The sequence below is a fragment of the Oncorhynchus nerka genome, linkage group LG16 (assembly GCF_034236695.1).
Source record: "Oncorhynchus nerka isolate Pitt River linkage group LG16, Oner_Uvic_2.0, whole genome shotgun sequence".
In the NCBI taxonomy this organism is placed as follows: Eukaryota; Metazoa; Chordata; class Actinopteri; order Salmoniformes; family Salmonidae; genus Oncorhynchus; species Oncorhynchus nerka.
The window spans coordinates 26,700,729-26,720,218 of record NC_088411.1 but is presented as its reverse complement, the minus strand read 5'-3'; the positions used below and the strand labels follow the sequence as shown (position 1 = coordinate 26,720,218).

General features: G+C 43.5%; 1 protein-coding gene and 1 long non-coding RNA gene across 2 annotated transcripts in view; both read right to left on the bottom strand.

Annotated features, from left to right (window-relative positions):
* cep170aa (centrosomal protein 170Aa) overlaps positions 1–19,490 on the bottom strand; it is a 73,319-nt gene that overhangs the window by 33,819 nt on the left and 20,010 nt on the right. Inside the window, 4 exon segments of the mRNA XM_029685296.2 lie at positions 2,926–3,133; positions 10,056–10,114; positions 10,378–10,456; positions 16,650–16,739. Coding sequence (XP_029541156.2) covers positions 2,926–3,133; positions 10,056–10,114; positions 10,378–10,456; positions 16,650–16,739 — 436 coding nt within the window.
* Positions 14,617–16,611, bottom strand: LOC115144349 (uncharacterized). Its single transcript, XR_003865805.1, has 3 exons — positions 16,145–16,611; positions 15,834–15,888; positions 14,617–15,075 (listed from the first exon to the last, which is right to left on the bottom strand). It is a non-coding gene; the product is annotated as an uncharacterized LOC115144349 (long non-coding RNA).

The following is a 19,490-nucleotide window of genomic DNA, read 5'->3' as shown; positions in this document are numbered from 1 at the left end:
TTAGATTGAATAATCTACCCATTGTGCTTGTGAAACATGCATGTATATGAATGAAATCAATGGACACAGTAACAGGCCAGTAGTTACTGTGATGGTCATGCAATACTTCCTGAGCACAGCTGCACTAGTGTCTTTGAATCCCTCTGTCTTAAAGCAGGATGATGGGTCATGGAGCACTGATTTGGCTTTAGCCATTCCACTGACCTACATAACCCAGTCAGCAGGACACAGAGGGACAAGCCCATCAACACCATGCTCTGATCCCTCACCAATGAGCTTAAGTCAACACACAACCAACACATATGGCAATTCTGACTTCAAACAGACTGGCTGGAGGTTGGCTGTGTTTATCGGTTGAAATGTTTAAGAGGAGAATCTCTTCCTGGACTTTGTCTGATCCTCATTTGAACCAACGGACACATTTCTCTGTGTTACAGATGACCAGTGCTTGACTTGGGCAGGAGTTCACCAGAGCTGAGTACCGGCACCTAAAATGTTCTACTGCTTGAGCTCCTGTTCCTGTTATAGAATATTAGCTCAAAAGTATTGTAGAGTGCCAGCACCTAAATATAAACCGTACCGGCACCCAAAATGAGTACCAGCATCTATTTCAGTCCAAGTCAAGCCCAATAGTATGTTGCTAGTTGAACCCAGGTCGGGACATGTGTAGGCTAATTTACTACAAATAAAGTCACAATAGCTAAATGGAACATAATCACTTCAAGTTTAAGTAAGCACTGACTTTGCATGCAGATGCAGGATCTTCATTTGATCACTCTGTTGCAGGGCAACTTTTCTGAAATGCAAGACATTTAAAACTTGTTGTATATTTGAGGTTTAAAAGGCTTCTGAAGTTTGCAAATCCCACTTCGAAATTTCAGACTTGATTTTTCCGATCAACCCCTACAAAAACAACCATGAATTACAATCCACATTTCTATTTATTTAACTAGGCAAGTCAGTTAATGAACAGATTCTTATTTTCAATGACGGCCTGGGTTAACTGCCTGTTCAGGGGCAGAATGACAAATTTGTACCTTGTCAGCTCAGGGATATGAACTTGCAACCTTTCGGTCACTAGTGCAACGCTCTAACCACTAGGCTACCCTGCCGCCCCAATTTCCTGTTGCTGCAGGATCATTTTTCTGCTGTGGCAAACTAGCTCAAATGAAGATCCTACATATGTTGAACAAAACCCAGAGAAGGCATTAATTGCAGCACATACTTACAGATGCTTGTGTTAAAAATGCCTATAAATGCCTATTACTGCTGCAAGATTGGTGAGGAGCCTATAAATGCTGCAAGCTTGGTGAGGAGCTATGCCTGCTTGCATAATATCTCCAGTGAACCTATGGTGGTGTGTTGCAGAGAGGAAAGGGAACATACAGTGATTCCCTGAGTCGTCAGGGGGAACCAACACATTAGCATCAAACTGACAATTAACAGGCTAAAATATCCAGGTGGCAGCAAAGGAGAAACACATGTAAACGCTTCCTGCCTCCTATTTTTTAAGGGCCGTCGGGTAATGGAGGCCTTCTGCTGAAGGGCCCCACTGCAGATGTTGTAATTAAACACATAGTGGGTGGCAAGCAGGGTTGCATGTAATGCTGGTACACTCGACTCATGGATTAAGCCTGATGCCCCATATGACAGTGTTAGAACATCTGTTGTTTTGATCCTGAGACTATAGACAACGGCTAAAGCCATTCATTAAGGACATCTTCTCATATTTCAGAACTAACTACTCAATCCATAGGGACCAAACAGCTTAACATTGAAGTCATTCAGCAGACACACTTATCCAGAGCAATTTACAGGAGCAATTGGGGTTAAGTGCCTTGCTCAAGGTTATGTAGACAGATTTTTCACCTAGTCGGCTCAGGGATTCGAACCAGCGACCTTTCGATAGCCTAGGCTACCTGCCGCCCCAGGTAACCTACTGTAAAAGGCCAGTGCATAGCAAAAACTCCCTCTGAGATTCCTAATGTAATGACAATGAACCATGTACTGTCACAATGCAAAAGCCATGGTTCCCCTGTTAAAAGCTAGACAAAAATACTGTGCCATCTGTAATACAGCAGCTATTCAACTCAAGACATCCCCTCAGCCTCCCACAGAGTATCCAGTATCTGTACCAACTACTGTAAGAGACACTAACATCAGTAAAATATCCACTGTTACCTACACCAACACCAGCATAAGCTCCCACTCCAGCTGAGTGAATTGACTATTGAGCGTGTAAACGATGCAAGTGTAGCGGACATTCCTCCTGCCAAAAGCACAGGGGAGAGATGACAGAAACAGAAACAGAGAGAGAGGAGAGCGGGAGCAGCTGCAGACACTCTACTGCCTCCTGTAGATAATTATAGCTATTTGATTGGAATAATACTCATTCAGCTACTGATAGTGGGCCCAGGAGCATGCTAGGCTGGCCAATCAGATAAGACCCTCCAGTGGTACAGGGACAGTTGTTCAGATTATTGTGTTGTTTTTAAGGTTGCTTTATGAGATTCAGCTGGATTTACAATGTGTTATTTAAACATCCGCCCTAAGCCCTTACTCTTTTATTACAGGCAATAAATGAAAAGGAAAGGCTCCAGAAGAGACAGGCAGTGAAAAGTAGAGGTTTATTAGTCTTTTCAGATGACATGTCTATCTATACTGTATCATCTACGGTGGGATCATGACAATCGTTGCTTACTCATTTAGAATACTGATTCTAAAATGCTTATCGGTATAAAATGGAATTATGAATCTAGTCACAACTTGGATGCAGAAAGGGCCAAATCTCCAAATACTGTGTCATGACTGAATCACTTGAAGATCAACAATGAAATATCCCATTAAGTTATTCCCTGAAATGACTGGATCATACCGTAATGTACAACATACATGTCATCTCTTATATGTGCTTCCTGCTCTCACCTGCCATCTTGTCATCACCCTTGTGTGATTCGGCAGGTTTGGCTGATGGCTCCATGGTCCCCTCGGCTGCCTTGCTCTCGGCTGGTCTGCAGCTGGAGGACTTGGGGGTCTTAGCAGGAGACTTGGGAGGAGATTTGGCAGGTGACTTGGTGGGCTCACCGTTGGAGGGCTTCTTACTCAGCTGGAGCTGGCTGGTGAACTTCTCATGCTGATGGAGGGGAAAAGAGGGAGGGACGGAGTATAATGGTCAAAAATATAATCTTTCATCTAATGCTGACACACACACACACACACACACACACACACACACACACACACACACACACACACACACACACACACACACACACACACACACAGCCCAAAGTTATATTTGCATGGGGCAAGCTATGAGCTCATGAGTCTACTTACAGTCGTGGCCAAACATTTTGGGAATGACACAAATATTAATTTTCACAAAGTCTGCTGCCTCAGTTTGTATGATGGCAATTTGCATATACTCCAGAATGTTATGAAGAGTGATCAGATTAAATGCAATGAATTGCAAAGTCTCTTTTTGCCATGTAAATGAACTGAATCCCCAAAAAACATTTCCACTGCATTTCAGCCCTGCCACAAAAGGACCAGCTGACATCATGTCAGTGATTCTCTCGTTAACACAGGTGTTGTTGAAGACAAGGCTGGAGATCACTCTGTCATGCTGATTGAGTTCGAAAAACAGACTGGAAACATCAAAAGGAGGGTGGTACTTGGAATCATTGTTCTTCCCCTGTCAGCCATGGTTACCTGCAAGGAAACACGTGCCGTCATCATTGCTTTGCACAAAAAGGGCTTCACAGGCAAGTATATTGCAACCATTTATCGGATCATCAAGAACTTCAAGGAGAGCAGTTCAATTGTTGTGAAGAAGGCTTCAGGGCGCCCAAGAAAGTCCAGCAAGCTCCAGGACCGTCTCCTAAAGTTGCTTCAGCTGCGGGATCGGGGCACCACCAGTACAGAGCTTGCTCAGGAATGGTAGCAGGCAGGTGTGAGTGCATCTGCACGCACAGTGAGGCGAAGACTTTTGGAGGATGGCCTGGTGTCAAGAAGGGCAGCAAAGAAGCCACTTCTCTCCAGGAAAAACATCAGGGACAGACTGATATTCTGCAAAAGGTACAGGGATTGGACTGCTGAGAACTGGGGTAAAGTCATTTTCTCTGATGAATCCCCTTTCTGATTGTTTGGGGCATCCGGAAAAAAGCTTGTCCTGAGAAGACAAGGTGAGCGCTACCACCAGCCCTGTGTCATGCCAATAGTAAAGCATCCTGAGACCATTCATGTGTGGGGTTGCTTCTCAGCCAAGGGAGTGGGCTCACTCACAATTTTGCCTAAGAACACAGCCATTAATAATCAAATCAAATCAAATTGTATTTGTCACATACACATGGTTAGCAGATGTTAGTGCGAGTGTAGCGAAATGCTTGTGCTTCTAGTTCCGACAATGCAGTAATAACCAACAAGTAATCTAGCTAACAATTCCAAAACTACTACCTTATAGACACAAGTGTAAGGGGATAAAGAATATGTACATAAAGATATATGAATGAGTGATGGTACAGAGCGGCATAGGCAAGATACAGTAGATGGTATTGAGTGCAGTATATACATATGAGATGAGTATGTAAACAAAGTGGCATAGTTAAAGTGGCTAGTGATACATGTATTACATAAGGATGCAGTAGATGATATAGAGTACAGTATATACGTATACATATGAGATGGATAATGTAGGGAACATTATATTAGGTAGCATTGTTTAAAGTGGCTAGTGATATATTTTACATCATTTCCAATCAATTCCCATTATTAAAGTGGCTGGAGTTGAGTCAGTGTGTTGGCAGCAGCCACTCAATGTTAGTGGTGGCTGTTTAACAGTCTGATGGCCTTGAGATAGAAGCTGTTTTTCAGTCTCTCGGTCCCAGCTTTGATGCACCTGTACTGACCTCGCCTTCTGGATGATAGCGGGGTGAACAGGCGGTGGCTCGGGTGGTTGCTGTCCTTGATGATCTTTATGGCCTTCCTGTGACATCGGGTGGTGTAGGTGTCCTGGAGGGCAGGTAGTTTGCCCCCGGTGATGCGTTGTGCAGACCTCACTACCCTCTGGAGAGCCTTACGGTTGTGGGCGGAGCAGTTGCCGTACCAGGCGGTGGAACTTAAAACTTACTACCCTCTCCACTACTGTTCCATCGATGTGGATAGGGGGGTGTTCCCTCTGCTGTTTCCTGAAGTCCACAATCCTCTCCTTAGTTTTGTTGACGTTGAGTGTGAGGTTATTTTCCTGACACCACACTCCGAGGGCCCTCACCTCCTCCCTGTAGGCCGTCTCGTCGTTGTTGGTAATCAAGCCTACCACTGTTGTGTCGTCCGCAAACTTGATGATTGAGTTGGAGGCGTGCGTGGCCACGCAGTCGTGGGTGAACAGGGAGTACAGGAGAGGGCTCAGAACGCACCCTTGTGGGGCCCCAGTGTTGAGGATCAGTGGGGTGGAGATGTTGTTGCCTACCCTCACCACCTGGGGGCGGCCCGTCAGGAAGTCCAGTACCCAGTTGCACAGGGCGGGGTCGAGACCCAGGGTCTCGAGCTTGATGACGAGCTTGGAGGGTACTATGGTGTTGAATGCCGAGCTGTATTCCTCTTGTCCAGATGGGTTAGGGCAGTGTGCAGTGTGGTTGAGATTGCATCGTCTGTGGACCTATTTGGGCGGTAAGCAAATTGGAGTGGGTCTAGGGTGTCAGGTAGGGTGGAGGTGATATGGTCCTTGACTAGTCTCTCAAAGCACTTCATGATGACGGAAGTGAGTGCTACGGGGCGGTAGTCGTTTAGCTCAGTTACCTTAGCTTTCTTGGGAACAGGAACAATGGTGGCCCTCTTGAAGCATGTGGGAACAACAGACTCGGATAGGGATTGATTGAATATGTCCGTAAACACACCAGCCAGCTGGTCTGCGCATGCTCTGAGGGCGTGGCTGGGGATGCCGTCTGGGCCTGCAGCCTTGCGAGGGTTGACACGTTTAAATGTTTTCCTCACGTCGGCTGCAGTGAAGGAGAGTCCGCATGTTTTAGTTGCGGGCAGTGTCAGTGGCACTGTATTGTCCTCAAAGCGGGCAAAAAAGTTATTTAGTCTGCCTGGGAGCAAGACATCCTGGTCCGTGACGGTGCTGGTTCTCTTTTTGTAATCCATGATTGACTGTAGACCCTGCCACATACCTCTTGTGTCTGAGCCGTTTAATTGAGATTCTACTTTGTCTCTAGCTTAGCTTGTTTGATTGCCTTGCGGAGGGAATAGTTACACTGTTTGTATTCGGTCATGTTTCCAGTCACCTTGCCCTGATTAAAAGCAGTGGTTCGCTTTCAGTTTCACGCGAATGCTGCCATCAATCCACGGTTTCTGGTTTGGGAATGTTTTAATCGTTGCTATGGGAACGACATCTTCAACGCACGTTCTAATGAACTCGCACACCGAATCAGCGTATTCGTCAATGTTGTCGTCTGACGCAATACGGAACATATCCCAGTCCACGTGATGGAAGCAGTCTTGGAGTGTGGAATCAGATTGGTCGGACCAGCGTTGAACAGACCTCAGCGCGGGAGCTTCTTGTTTTAGTTTCTGTCTGTAGGCAGGGATCAACAAAATGGAGTCGTGGTCAGCTTTTCCGAAAGGAGGGCGGGGCAGGGCCTTATATGCGTCGCGGAAGTTGGAATAGCAATGATCCAAGGTTTTTCCCGCCCTGGTTGCGCAATCGATATGCTGATAAAATTTAGGGAGTCTTGTTTTCAGATTAGCCTTGTTAAAATCCCCAGCTACAATGAATGCAGCCTCCGGATATATGGATTCCAGTTTGCAAAGAGTCAAATAAAGTTTGTTCAGAGCCATCGATGTGTCTGCTTGGGGGGGAATATATATGGCTGTGATTATAATCGAAGAGAATTCCCTTGGTAGATAATGCGGTCTACATTTGATTGTGAGGAATTCTAAATCAGTTGAACAGAAGGACTTGAGTTCCTGTATGTTGTTTTGGCCACACCACATCACGTTAACCATAAAGCATACGCCCCCGCCCCTCTTCTTACCAGAAAGATGTTTGTTTCTGTCGGCGCGATGCGTGGAGAAACCAGCTGGCTGCACCGTCTCCGATAGCGTCTCTCCAGTGAGCCATGTTTCCGTGAAGCAAAGAACGTTACAGTCTCTGATGTCCCTCTGGAATGCTACCCTTGCTCGGATTTCATCAACCTTGTTGTCAAGAGACTGGACATTGGCGAGGAGAATGCTAGGGAGTGGTGCACGATGTGCCCGTCTCCGGAGTCTGACCAGAAGACCGCCGTTTTCCCCCTTTTTCGAAGTCGTTTTTTGGGGTCGCCGGCTGGGATCCATTCCGTTGTCCTGGGTGAAAGGCAGAACACAGGGTCCGCTTCGCGAAAGTCATATTCTTGGTCGTACTGATGGTGAGTTGACGCTGCTCTTATGTTCAGTAGTTCTTCTCGACTGTATGTAATGAAACCTAAGATGACCTGGGGTACCAATGTAAGAAATAACACATAAAAAAACAAAAAACTGCATAGTTTCCTAGGAACGCGAAGCGAGGCGGCCATCTCTGTCGGCGCCGAAGAATGGTACCAACACATCCTCCGAGACCAACTTCTCCCAACCATCCAGGAACAGTTTGGTGATGAACAATGCCTTTTTCCAGCATGATGGAGCACCTTGCCATAAGGCAAAAGTGATAACTAAGTGGCTCAGGGGTCCATGGCCAGGAAACTCCCCAGACCTTAATCCCATTGAGAACTTGTGGTCAATCCTCAAGAGGCGGGTGGACTTCATGTAATTGTCAATAAAAGCCGTTGACACTTATGAAATGCTTGTAATTATACTTCACTATTCCATAGTAACATCTGACAAAAATATCTAAAGACACTGAAGCAGCAAACTTTGTGAAAATGTATATTTGTGTCATTCTCAAAACTTTTGGCCACGACTGTACAAACACTTTTTTTATACTATGATATAACCGGTGCTATTTTCCTATTTAGCAGAAATGGGATATTTAGCACAATATTGAGAACAAAATAGATATCGTGCACAGTACCTTCAGAAAGTATTCATACCCCTTCACTTTTTCCACATTTTGTTGTGTTACAAAGTGGGAGTAAAATGTATTTAATTGTCAACGATCTACACAAATGACTCAAAATGGAAGAACAATTCTAACATATGTAAAAGAAATAAACAACTAATATATCTTGATTAGATACTGTAAGTATTCAACCCCCTGAGTCAATACATGTTAGAATCACATTTGGCAGCGATTACAGCTGTGAGTCTTTCTGGGTAAGTCTCTAAGAGCTTAGCACACCTGGATTGTACAATATTTGCCCATTATTCTTTTCATATTGTTACGTCCGTTGTTGGAATGACACCAAGGCGCAGCGTGGTAAGCGCACATCTTTCTTTATTTTGATGAACACCAAAAAAAAGAAGATAAACAAACGTAATGTTCTGCAGGCTACACAGTAACTGTACAAAAACAAGATCCCACAACTGAAGGTGGGAAAAAGGGCTGCCTAAGTGTCATCCCCAATCAGAGACAACGATAAACAGCTGCCTCTGATTGGGAACCATACTAGGCCAACAAAGAAATAGAAACATAGATTTGCCCACCAAAGTCACACCCTGATCTAACCAAATAGATAATTAAAAAGGCTCTCTAAGGTCAGGGCGTGAACATTTTTTTTCAAGCTCTGTCAAATTGGTAGTTGATCATTGCTAGACAACCATTTTCAGGTCTCTCCATAGATTTTCAAGCAGATTTAAGTCAAAACTGTAACTCTGAGTCTTCTTGGTAAGCAACTCTTGTGTTTTAAGTTATTGTCCTGCTGAAAGGTGAATTCATCTTCCAGTGTCTGGTGGAAAGCAGACTGAACCAGGTTTTCCTTCGGGATTTTGCTTGTGCTTTGCTCCATTCTGTTTATTTTTTATCCTGAAAAACTCCCCAGTCCTTAACGATTACAAGCATACCTATAACATGATGCAGCCACCACTATGCTTGAAAATATGGAGAGTGGTACTCAGTAATGTGTTGTATTGGATTTGCCCCAAACATAACACTTTGTATTTACGATAAAAAGTTAATTGCTTTTAGCAGTATTACTTTAGTGCCTTGTTGCAAACAGGATGCATGTTTTGGAATATTTTTATTCTGTACAAGCTTCCTTCTTTTCACTCTGTCGTTTATTGTGGAGTAAGTACAATGTTGTTGATTCATCCTCTGTTTTCTCCTATCACAGCCATTAAACTCTGTAACTGTTTTAAAGTCACCATTGGCCTTATCGTGAAATCCCTGAGCGGTTTCCTTCCTCTCCGGCAACTGAGTTAGAAAGGACGCCTGTATCTTTGTAGTGACTGGGTGTATTGATACACCATCTAAAGTGTAATTAACAACTTCACCATGCTCAAAGGGATATTCAATGTCAGCTTTTTATTTCTACCAATCTATCAATAGGTGCCTTTCTTTGCGAGGCATTGGAAAACCTCCCTGGACTTTGTGGTTGAATCTGTGTTTGAAATTCACTGCCCGACTGAGGGACCTTACAGATGTATGTATGTATGTATGTGTGGGGTACAGAGATGAGGTAGTCATTCAGAAATCATGTTAAACACTATTATTGCACACAGAGTGAGTCCATGCAACTTATTATGTGACTTGTTAAGCACATGTTTAGTCCTAAACTTATTTAGGCTTGCCATAACAAAGGGGCTGAATACTTATTGACTCAAGACATTTCAGCTTTACATTTTTTATTAATTAGTCCAAAAAAAAGAACATAATTCTACTTTTACATTATGGTTTAGTGTGTGGAGGCCAGTGACAAAAAAAATCTCAATTTAATCAATTTTAAATTCAGGCTTTAACACAACAATGTGGAAAAAGTAAAGGGGTGTGAATACTTTCTGGGGGCACTGTACATGTAGGTCTGTGTCTAGTGAAGGTTGCATACACGCCATCTCGCACAACATGTAAAGGGTTGTGTGGTGTGTGTTGTGTAATGTGTGTTGTGTGTTGTGTCTGGAGTTCAGCAAGGCAGGAAGTGTCTTACCTGCAGAGCCTCGTCTGGGACAGTCATCTCGCCTCGCACCACCGTGAACAGGTTGGTATGTGAGACAGGTTAAGGAAAGACACTTGTTTGTATCTATCACTGTTTGCAACTATCCTTACAGCCACTTCATTATACAAACATAACAGTCATTCAAGGCCAAAACCACAATAGAGTGAATGACAGCTTGACACTTAAAAACTCTACAGCTTGACAAATGATCAGTGGGACGAGAGCAATTAAATTAACAGATGGTACATGTTTTTAGGGATTGAAGTACTGTTGTGTCACTAAGGTTGTAATGACGGAATGATTGAAAGGATATCATATCCAAACCTTAACTTGTCATCGATCTTCAAAGTGATATACATCTGCTCTTGGATTCGAACATCATTCACAAATGTCTGTATGGAGAGAAAAGAGAGAAAACCTTTTTGAACATGGATTGCATTGTAAATTCAGTGCTCTCTGACTCTCTCCAGTGCCAGGCATGCCAGCCCAGTTCTCATTGCTTAAAACCCCCACGGGTAAATACATCATGAATTTAGGGAAACTGTTCCCAGCACACTTCATTTCAGGCTACACTTAACCCAGAATACAATCATATCACCTTTCATTCTCAGATACAAATCATCAAAAACGTAAAGGAAAAGGGTGATGGCTGGATCAGGGTTGTATTAGATCAGGACAGTAAAAATAATAAGTAAATGTCATTTCTGGTTTTCTTGCAGGTCTCTCCATTACCCCCATAAGAACCAGCCAAAGTGACATTATAAAAGGAAAGACAACTTTTGTATGCGTGTTTATATTTTGAATATACACTACTGTTCAAAAGTCTGGGTTCACTTAGAAATGTCCTTGTTTTTGAAAGAAAAGCACATTTTCTGTCCATTAAAACGACATCAAATTGATCAGAAATACAGTGTAGACATTGTTAATGTTGTAAATGACTATTGTAGCTGGAAACGGCTGATTTTATATGGAATATCTACATAGGCGTACAGAAACCCTTTTGCAATTATGTTAGCACAGCTGAAAACTGTTGTTCTGATTAAAGAAGCAATAAAACTGGCCTTCCTTAGACTAATTGAGTAAAGAGAGAAAAACTTTTGGGACTTGGTTTGCATTGTAAATTCACTGCTCTCTGCTTTTTCTCTCTTTCTCTCCCTCGGAGGACCTGAGCCCTAGGACCATGCCTCAGGACTACCTGGCCTGATGACTCCTTGCTGTCCCCAGTCCACCTTGTCGTGCTGCTGCTCCAGTTTCAACTGTTCTGCCTGCGGCTATGGAACCCTGACCAATTCACCGGACAGACCTGCTGTTTTCAACTCTCTAGAGACAGCAGGAGTGGTAGAGATACTCTGAAAGATCGGCTATGAAAAGCCAACTGACATTTACTCCTGAGGTGCTGACCTGTTGCACCCTCTACAACCACTGTGATTATTATTATTTGACCCTGCTGGTCATCTATGAACATTTTAACATCTTGGCCATGTTCTGTTATAATCTCCACCCGGCACAGCCAGAAGAGGGCTGGCCACCTGTTATAGCCTGGTTCCTCTCTGGTTTTTCCTAGCCACCGTGTTTCTACACCTGCATTGCTTGCTGTTTGGGGTTTTAGGCTGGGTTTCTGTACAGCACTTTGTGACATCAGCTGATGTAAGAAGGGCTTTATAAATACATTTGATTGATTTATTGATTGACTGATTGAGTATCTGGAGCATCAGCCTTTGTGAGTTCGATTACAGGCTCAAAATGGCCAGAAACAAATAAATTTCTTCTGATATTCGTCAGTCTATTCTTATTCTGAGAAATTAAGGCTATTTTGTGTGAGAAACTGCCAAGAAACTGAAGATCTGGTACAATGCTGTGCACAACTGAGCAAGAGGACAAGTACATTAGAGAGCCTAGTTTGATAAACAGACGCCTCACAAGCTCTCTATTTTAAGTCCCTCTTTTATTATTTTTACCCCAATTGGTAGTTACATTCTTGTCCCATCGCTGCAACTCCCGTATGGAATCGGAGAGGCGAAGGTCGAGAGCCATGCAAAACACAGCACTGCCAAGCCGCACTGCTTGCTTAACCCGGAAGCCAGCCACAAGGAGGCTTTGGAGCAAGATGGGACAAGGGAATCTCGGCCGGCCAAACCCTTCCCTAACTCAGATGACACTGGGCCAACTGTGCGCCGCCTCATGGGTCTCCTAGTCACGGCCGGCTGTGACACAGCCTGGGATCGAACCCGGGTCTGTAGTGACGCCTCAAGCATTGAGATGCAGTCCCTTAGACCCCTGCGCCACTCAGAAGGCCACTATTTAATGTCACTCTAAAAGAGAAACAGGGTTAAATTGGGTAATTGAAATCTTTGCTTAGAGGTTGTTACAGTGTCTATTTAGGAGATTATTAGTTATGACTATAGACTAGCTGTTGTTGTTATCAGGATTTATCAGAACAGTGTCCTGGAGAGACAGATTGAGTATACACCTAATAAGTCATACCGCTGACTTTCCTTATGATTCAAGATCTATCCTAAAGATGAGCTAGATGTGCAGGTCATTCAGCAGTCAGGCTCTGATTGGCCCAGCGTGGGATGGAGTGCTACTTCCTGTCGCTACGGGCCCTTGGACTGTGGGGGAGGAATGCTGGAGCATGATTCAGGAGAAAGAGGTTATGATTTCAGCTTCCTGCCTGAGATAATGTGTCACAGTGGTTCCAAGCTAGTGGGTTAGCCTAAACACTGAGTGATTTACACACTGAGTCATCAGCAGAACTAGGCCTAACTAACACATTACTCACACCATGTGGCGGGAAGAGCACTTCAACATGGTTTTACTCTGCCGTGAAAAGATCATGGTGTAGAATATGGGCACATCATATGAGAATACGTTCTGTTAATGCCATATGACACACATTTACAGATGAGGTAATAAACCCAGCCCTCTCAAGTCAAATATGGAGCAAATTCTATTAGCCTAGAGATGAAGAACTTAAAGGGAAACTTCCCCGCTCAACACTTTGGGGTGTTTTTTCCAGTCTCCCTACATAATTATGAATGATAAGACTGTGTTTCAGACATAATTATGCACTCTAGCTGTATTTTCTATTTTCGCACTGGGAGAGTTCAACCAATGATGTCATTGGTTGTTTGAGCCTGCTGTCTGATCTCAAAATGAATGGAGTCATGTTTTGTAGCAATTATCGTGGTCTTTGGGTTTCGCGGATTGTACAATCAAGCTAGCAGCGAGTAGATATGGTTGTGCTTGTTCAATAAAGCCATTGGACTTGTCTCAACCATGTGCCTATCTGCCAGGCCATTTCAGGATATTTAGGTTGACTAATTTTCCGTTTCCCTGGCTTTGTAAATATTACAGCCTAACGGGAGCCCTACTTCCTTGTTCCCACCCTTAAAGGCAGGCTTTTCCAAATGGGAGCTATGTTACCGTCTATCTGGGATTGCTAAATAATTAGGTACGGTGGTTGCTTCTGATGATTCCTCCTTTCAAGAAGGGCAGGATGACAAAAACATGTTTTAATGTTATTTTACATAGGAACATAGATGCCTATTTATTTGAGCTGGAATACACTGAAGAGGAGTTGAGACAGTGAGACAAATAATTGCAAGACCAAATAGCAGCGGTGGCAGCCTAGACCCGCTAGACCAGGACTCATGAGGGCAATTGACAAACGAGTAAGCTGTTTTGCTGCCGGTAGCTAGCTAGCAATATAAACTCTCTTCTTACACGCGGCAATGTTTTTCAGGTCATGCTTCGGCTTGCTAGTCCCACTACAAGGCAAGCTTGCCAAACTAGTTGTGCATTTGCAATACCTAAAATGTATTGTAATCTAATGTTATAGCTAGCTAGCCTCAGTTCCTCTCATTAGGAGCAAAACTGGATAAATGTTTTGATGATGGCGGAGGGTAAAGGAATGACATTGGTTTTATGACTCGTGTTAGTCTTAGAGTAACTATACCTGTGTGTTGTAGCTAGCTAGCTAACACCTTTTTTTGAATGTCTCATATTCTACACCATGCTGCTACAATATGAATATAGATAGTGCACAATGATTTCCCATGAATGTGTGATAGCATTTTCTTATTTCTCTCAAAGACAATACCGCTTGGATACAAAGATGATGACTCTGAAGAGATGTGAAAGGTCCCATGACAACAATCTCCCGTTGTACCAAAGTCACTCCGAATACCTCACTGCACCACCCAAACACACCATATGCATGTATTCCCTTTGTAGATCTGTAGTATATATTATAAGCGTTAGTGGTATATTTTTCTTATACTGTATATGTCATACATTTCCATAACTGTTCCTGCATACTGCTATGTAAACTCACCTCGATCTCCTGAGCAAATAAACTTTGTCTTGAATACAAGCCATGTCTACTTACAGTATTTGCTACATTGACAGACTAATCTACTGTTTTATTGAAACATGTTAACTTGCCAACAAATGTAAGTTCAAATGCTACACCAACTCCCTGCATAATTTGTTTTAGCAGTAAGACTGAAGCTAGTTGATCCAAATACATTTCATGAATATTAGAATGAACTGCTCCAGAAGTCAACTCTTTATTGGTTTCTTATGCAGCTGGAATAATTTAGTCACTTGTCAGTACAGTTTAAAATATATATAAAACACCATTATATACATACTGTACAACAGCTACTGTAGCAATATCTATACCACAATGCAGTTGTGCGCATACTGGGCATTCTATATTATACTACAACATCAGTCTAACTGAATATGGATGTTGTGTTGGTTGAATGTTCCAGGCAGGTTCTAGAATGTTCTTCAGCTGGTGAACCTCTTCTTGTGTAGGGTAATGGCAGCTGGTTTTGCAGGCTTTTGCGCTGTGGCGATGTTGGGTTTGTGGGGCTGTGACTCTGGCTCCTTGTAGACAACCATCTGGTTCTTCCTGCACTCCACAGCCAGGTGGACTAGCCTCTCATACACTTTCTTCACCACCCACTGATTCCACCTCTTGCAGAAGATTTGTTTAAGTCTCCTGGAAATATATGAAGACTGATCATGGGGATGTGTAACCATAGAATAACATTTGTTACACTCAGAGTCAATAATGGGGCATTGAAATAGGCTGTTAGCAAATATGTGTGTGTGTGTGGGGGGGGGAGGCTTGACTTGTAGACAGTCTAGTCGTGTATTGTTGTGTATGAGCACCAACAGTTGTGCTATTGGGTATAAAAGCACTGCCAACAATAGAGTGAATAGGCTAGAAGAGTATACTAACAGCCCCTCTCCCCATGCCAAAGAACGGACTGCAAGAGTGTGAAACGTTTTAAGAGCACTTGTCTTGTAGACAGTTCAGTCTATTGGTGATTTTGCTTTCATAAATACCTTTGGCTGTCCTGGCTTGTTTTAAAGTCAGATCATGATGAGTTTGAGCTATTTCAAGGCTAAAATCTTTCTTCCAATGGGTCTACAGGCTCTGTACTACTAAAGCTGGTGTCAAGGTCTGTCATCCGCAGCAGGATTAGTGTGTAGAACACACAGTAGTCAGTGATTAGCCAACATTTTCTTTACCAGTTTATTTACCAATACACACTTAAACAAGGTACTACATCCACCCACATCCCTCATGTCAATAGATCATGCCTTCACACACAATACCCACTCCCAACTGACACCAGTCAGTCACTCACACCATACAGTAGAAGTTGCAGCCTACAGTACTTGTAAACGCACCAACTATGACGACATCATGGAGTCATGGAAATATTTAGTAGATTTTAGAAAGTGACTTACACTAGTTCCGGGTGCTGAGCTTGATGTTGATGCCTCTGCATATGTTGATGGGACTCTAAATAGAACACAGTCACATTAGCCTCTGCGGTAGTTAGTTAGTTAACTAATGGTTAGCTAACGTAAACTAACGAAGCTAACGTTTACTTGCAAAGTTACAAATCACATCACCAGATAGCAGCTGGCTAACTACAGTGATATATTTTGGAATGTCTAGCCAGCGTATTATGAAAGCTAGTCATCTAGTGTTTGGTTTAGATAAACAAATGCAGTTCAATGCTAGCTAGTTAGCTAGTTATCGTTAGCTACATTACCTCAGCTTGACCTCTTTTCTGCTGCTCTGATGTTGGCGGATCGGATGCCCTCCTCTTTGAAGCGAAGGGGAAAATCGATGGAATAGCATCACTTTTCAACATTCGGTCGACATGGCAACCCCATTAGTTGAGACTTCAGTTCCGTTTCGAAACCATCTGGCTGAAAGTGCTGGCTACAAACACAGATGTTTTGATATTTCTCACATCAACTGGATACACCTCCACGGGTGGTACTACGTCCTGAAATCGATATGAATTCTGGATATTGTGGTTTGCTTACAGCCCGGAAATGTAGCTGGCCCGTTTCTACTGGTGAGATGCAGAAACGCTCGTATTTGTGTGTAGTGAGGAAATTCAAAATGTTTATGACACATATGATATGTTAATAGCACATTAATGGACATATATAGTGAAATGGAGCAGCGGTGAAATGTCCCTTTATCCCCTGACCCCTTTACATCTCTTCTCTATTCCTCCCCTACCCCATCACCCTCCTCTCACTCACCCCGTTCAGACTGCCAAGGTCCTTGACTTTGTGCTCATCGCTGGATAACTCGTAGTTGATGACTGCATGCTGCTTGTCAACACTCCGCGACTGTAAACACAAACACAACAGTAATGGTGTTACACATTGTTAAATTATAACTTGACATCAATGTTGATCTTGAAATGTTTTTGACATGAGATAACAGAGTGTGCATTATCATATCAACATCCAATCGTGCAGCAATGTCAGTGTTTGAAGGAGGAATAACATGCATTGTTAAAGTCAGATTACATTTTTGAAACACAGAGGTATGTACTGTATATTTCCATTCATAATACATTCTTATTTTTATTTTTTATATCTACTTTTTTAAATAATCACAACCCCAGATAGGTGCAGTGAAACATGTTGTTTTAGAGGGTCAGCCTTAGTAGTACCGTGCCCCTGGAGCAAATTAGGTTGAAGTGCCTTGCTCAAGGGCACATTGACAGATTTTTCACCTTGCTGGCTCTGATATTCAAACCAGCAACCTTTCGGTTACTGGCCCAATGTTCTAACGGCTAGGCTACCTGCCACCCTTTTTTACAAGACAGTTAGGCCCTGTATTATTCTCAAACAGACAGAAATGGAAGCACAAACACATACATATAACACAATATGTAGGGGGGTGTGGAGGGAGGAAGCAAGATAGATAGTTTCAATGTTTTACCATCTCCCGAGAGCATCCTATGAGCTCTATAGAGTTTGATATGATTTCTAGATACTGCAAACTTTAGGGAATGTATCAGGGATGTACTCTAAAACAAAATAACACTTTCAGCATCTCTGGATTCAATGCCAAATTCCAGTCATAATTCTAATTGTCATGAGTGATGACATTTATAAAATGGCACTATCATGATCGGACTATGGATAAAGGACACATGGGGAATTATTTCAAAGAGCAGATACTGTATTCTGATGCCATATACACATTTGTTGAGGGCAAACCTTCCCCTGTAGATTAGGTTTGTGATCAAACAAGATCAAACCAGATTAGACCAAGAGACTAGTGTCTGTGACACAGTACATACCACAGCACAGGGACTAGACACATACAATACAGTATAGAGACAAAACATTTCTGATATCGCTCTAGCCAAGTAGCCTAGGTCTGAGTAATATTGTCTGTTTTGAATACCAGTCCATTTCGAAGCTGTAAGGGAACAAGTGTGTATGTTTGCATGTTTATATGTTTAACTGCCGGTATGGCTAAGTGATGTGTGACAGATATCCTAACTTCACACAAATCTTCCATATCGAATGCGCGACCCAGGCTGGAAGAATTCTGGATCATTGCTAACTCTAACTTCCGAGACGCATACAAAGCCCTCCTTTCGGCAAATCTGACCACGACTCCATTTTGTTGCTCCCAGCCTATAGACAAAAACTAAAACAGGAAACGCCCGTGCTCAGGTCTGTTCAACGCTGGTCCAACCAATCTGATTCCACGCTTCAAGATTGCTTCAATCACGTGGACTGGGATATGTTCCCGGATAGCCTCAGACAACAACATTGATGTATATGCTGATTCGGTGAGCGAGTTTATTAGCAAGTGCATCGGTGATGTTGTACCCACGGTGACTATTAAAACCATCCCCAACCAGAAACCGTGGATGGATGGCAGCATTCGCGCAAAACTGAAAGCGCGAAGCAGTGCTTTTATTCATGGAAAGGCGACCGGAAACATGACAGAATACAAACAGTGTAGCTATTCCCTCCGCAAGGCAATCAAACAAGCTAAGTGTCAGTATAGAGACAAAGTAGAGTCGCAATTCAACGGCTTAGACAAGAGACACACTATGGGGCAGGGTCTACAGTCAATCACGGATTACAAAATGAAAACAAGCCCCGTCACGGACACCGACGTCTTGTTCCCAGACAAACTAAACAACTTCTTTGCTCGCTTAGAGGACAATACAGTGCCACTGACACGGTCCGCTAACAAAACCAGCGGGCTCTCCTTCACCGCAGCCAACGTGAGTGAAACATTTAAACGTGTTAACCCTCGCAAGGCCCGCCGGCCCAGACGGAATCCCTAGCCACGTCCTCAGAGCATGGGCAGACCAGCTGGCTGGTGTGTTTACGGACATATTCAATCAATCTCTATCACAGTCTGCTGTTTCCACATGCTTCAAGATGGCCACCATTGTTCCTGTTCCCAAGAAAGTTAAGGTAACTGAGCTAAATAACTATCGCCCCGTAGCACTCACTTCCGTCATCAAGAAGTGCTTTGAGAGACTAGTCAAGGATCATATCACCTCTACCCTACCTGACACTCTAGACCCACTCCAATTTGCTTATCGCCCCAATAGGTCCACAGACAACGCAATCGCAATCACACCACACACTGCCCTAACCCATCTGGACAAGAGGAATACCATGTAAGAATGCTGTTCATCGATTACAGCTCAGCAATTAACACCATTGTACCCTCCAAACTCATCATTAAGCTCAAGACCCTGGGTCTCGACCCCGCCCTGTGCAACTGGGTCCTGGATTTTCTGACAGGCCGCCTCCAGGTGGTGAGGGTAGGAAACAACATCTCCACCCCGCCGATCCTCAACACTGGGGCCCCACAAGGATGCGTTCTCAGCCCTCTCCTGTACTCCCTGTTCACCCATGACTGCGTGGCCATGCACGCCTCCAACTTAATCATCAAGTTTGCAGACAACACTACAGTGGTAGGCTTGATTACAACAACGACGAGACGGCCTACATGGATGAGGTTAGTGCCCTCGGATTGTGGTGTCAGGAAAATAACCTCACACTCAACGTCATCAAAACAAAGGAGATGATCGTGGACTTCAGGAAACAGCA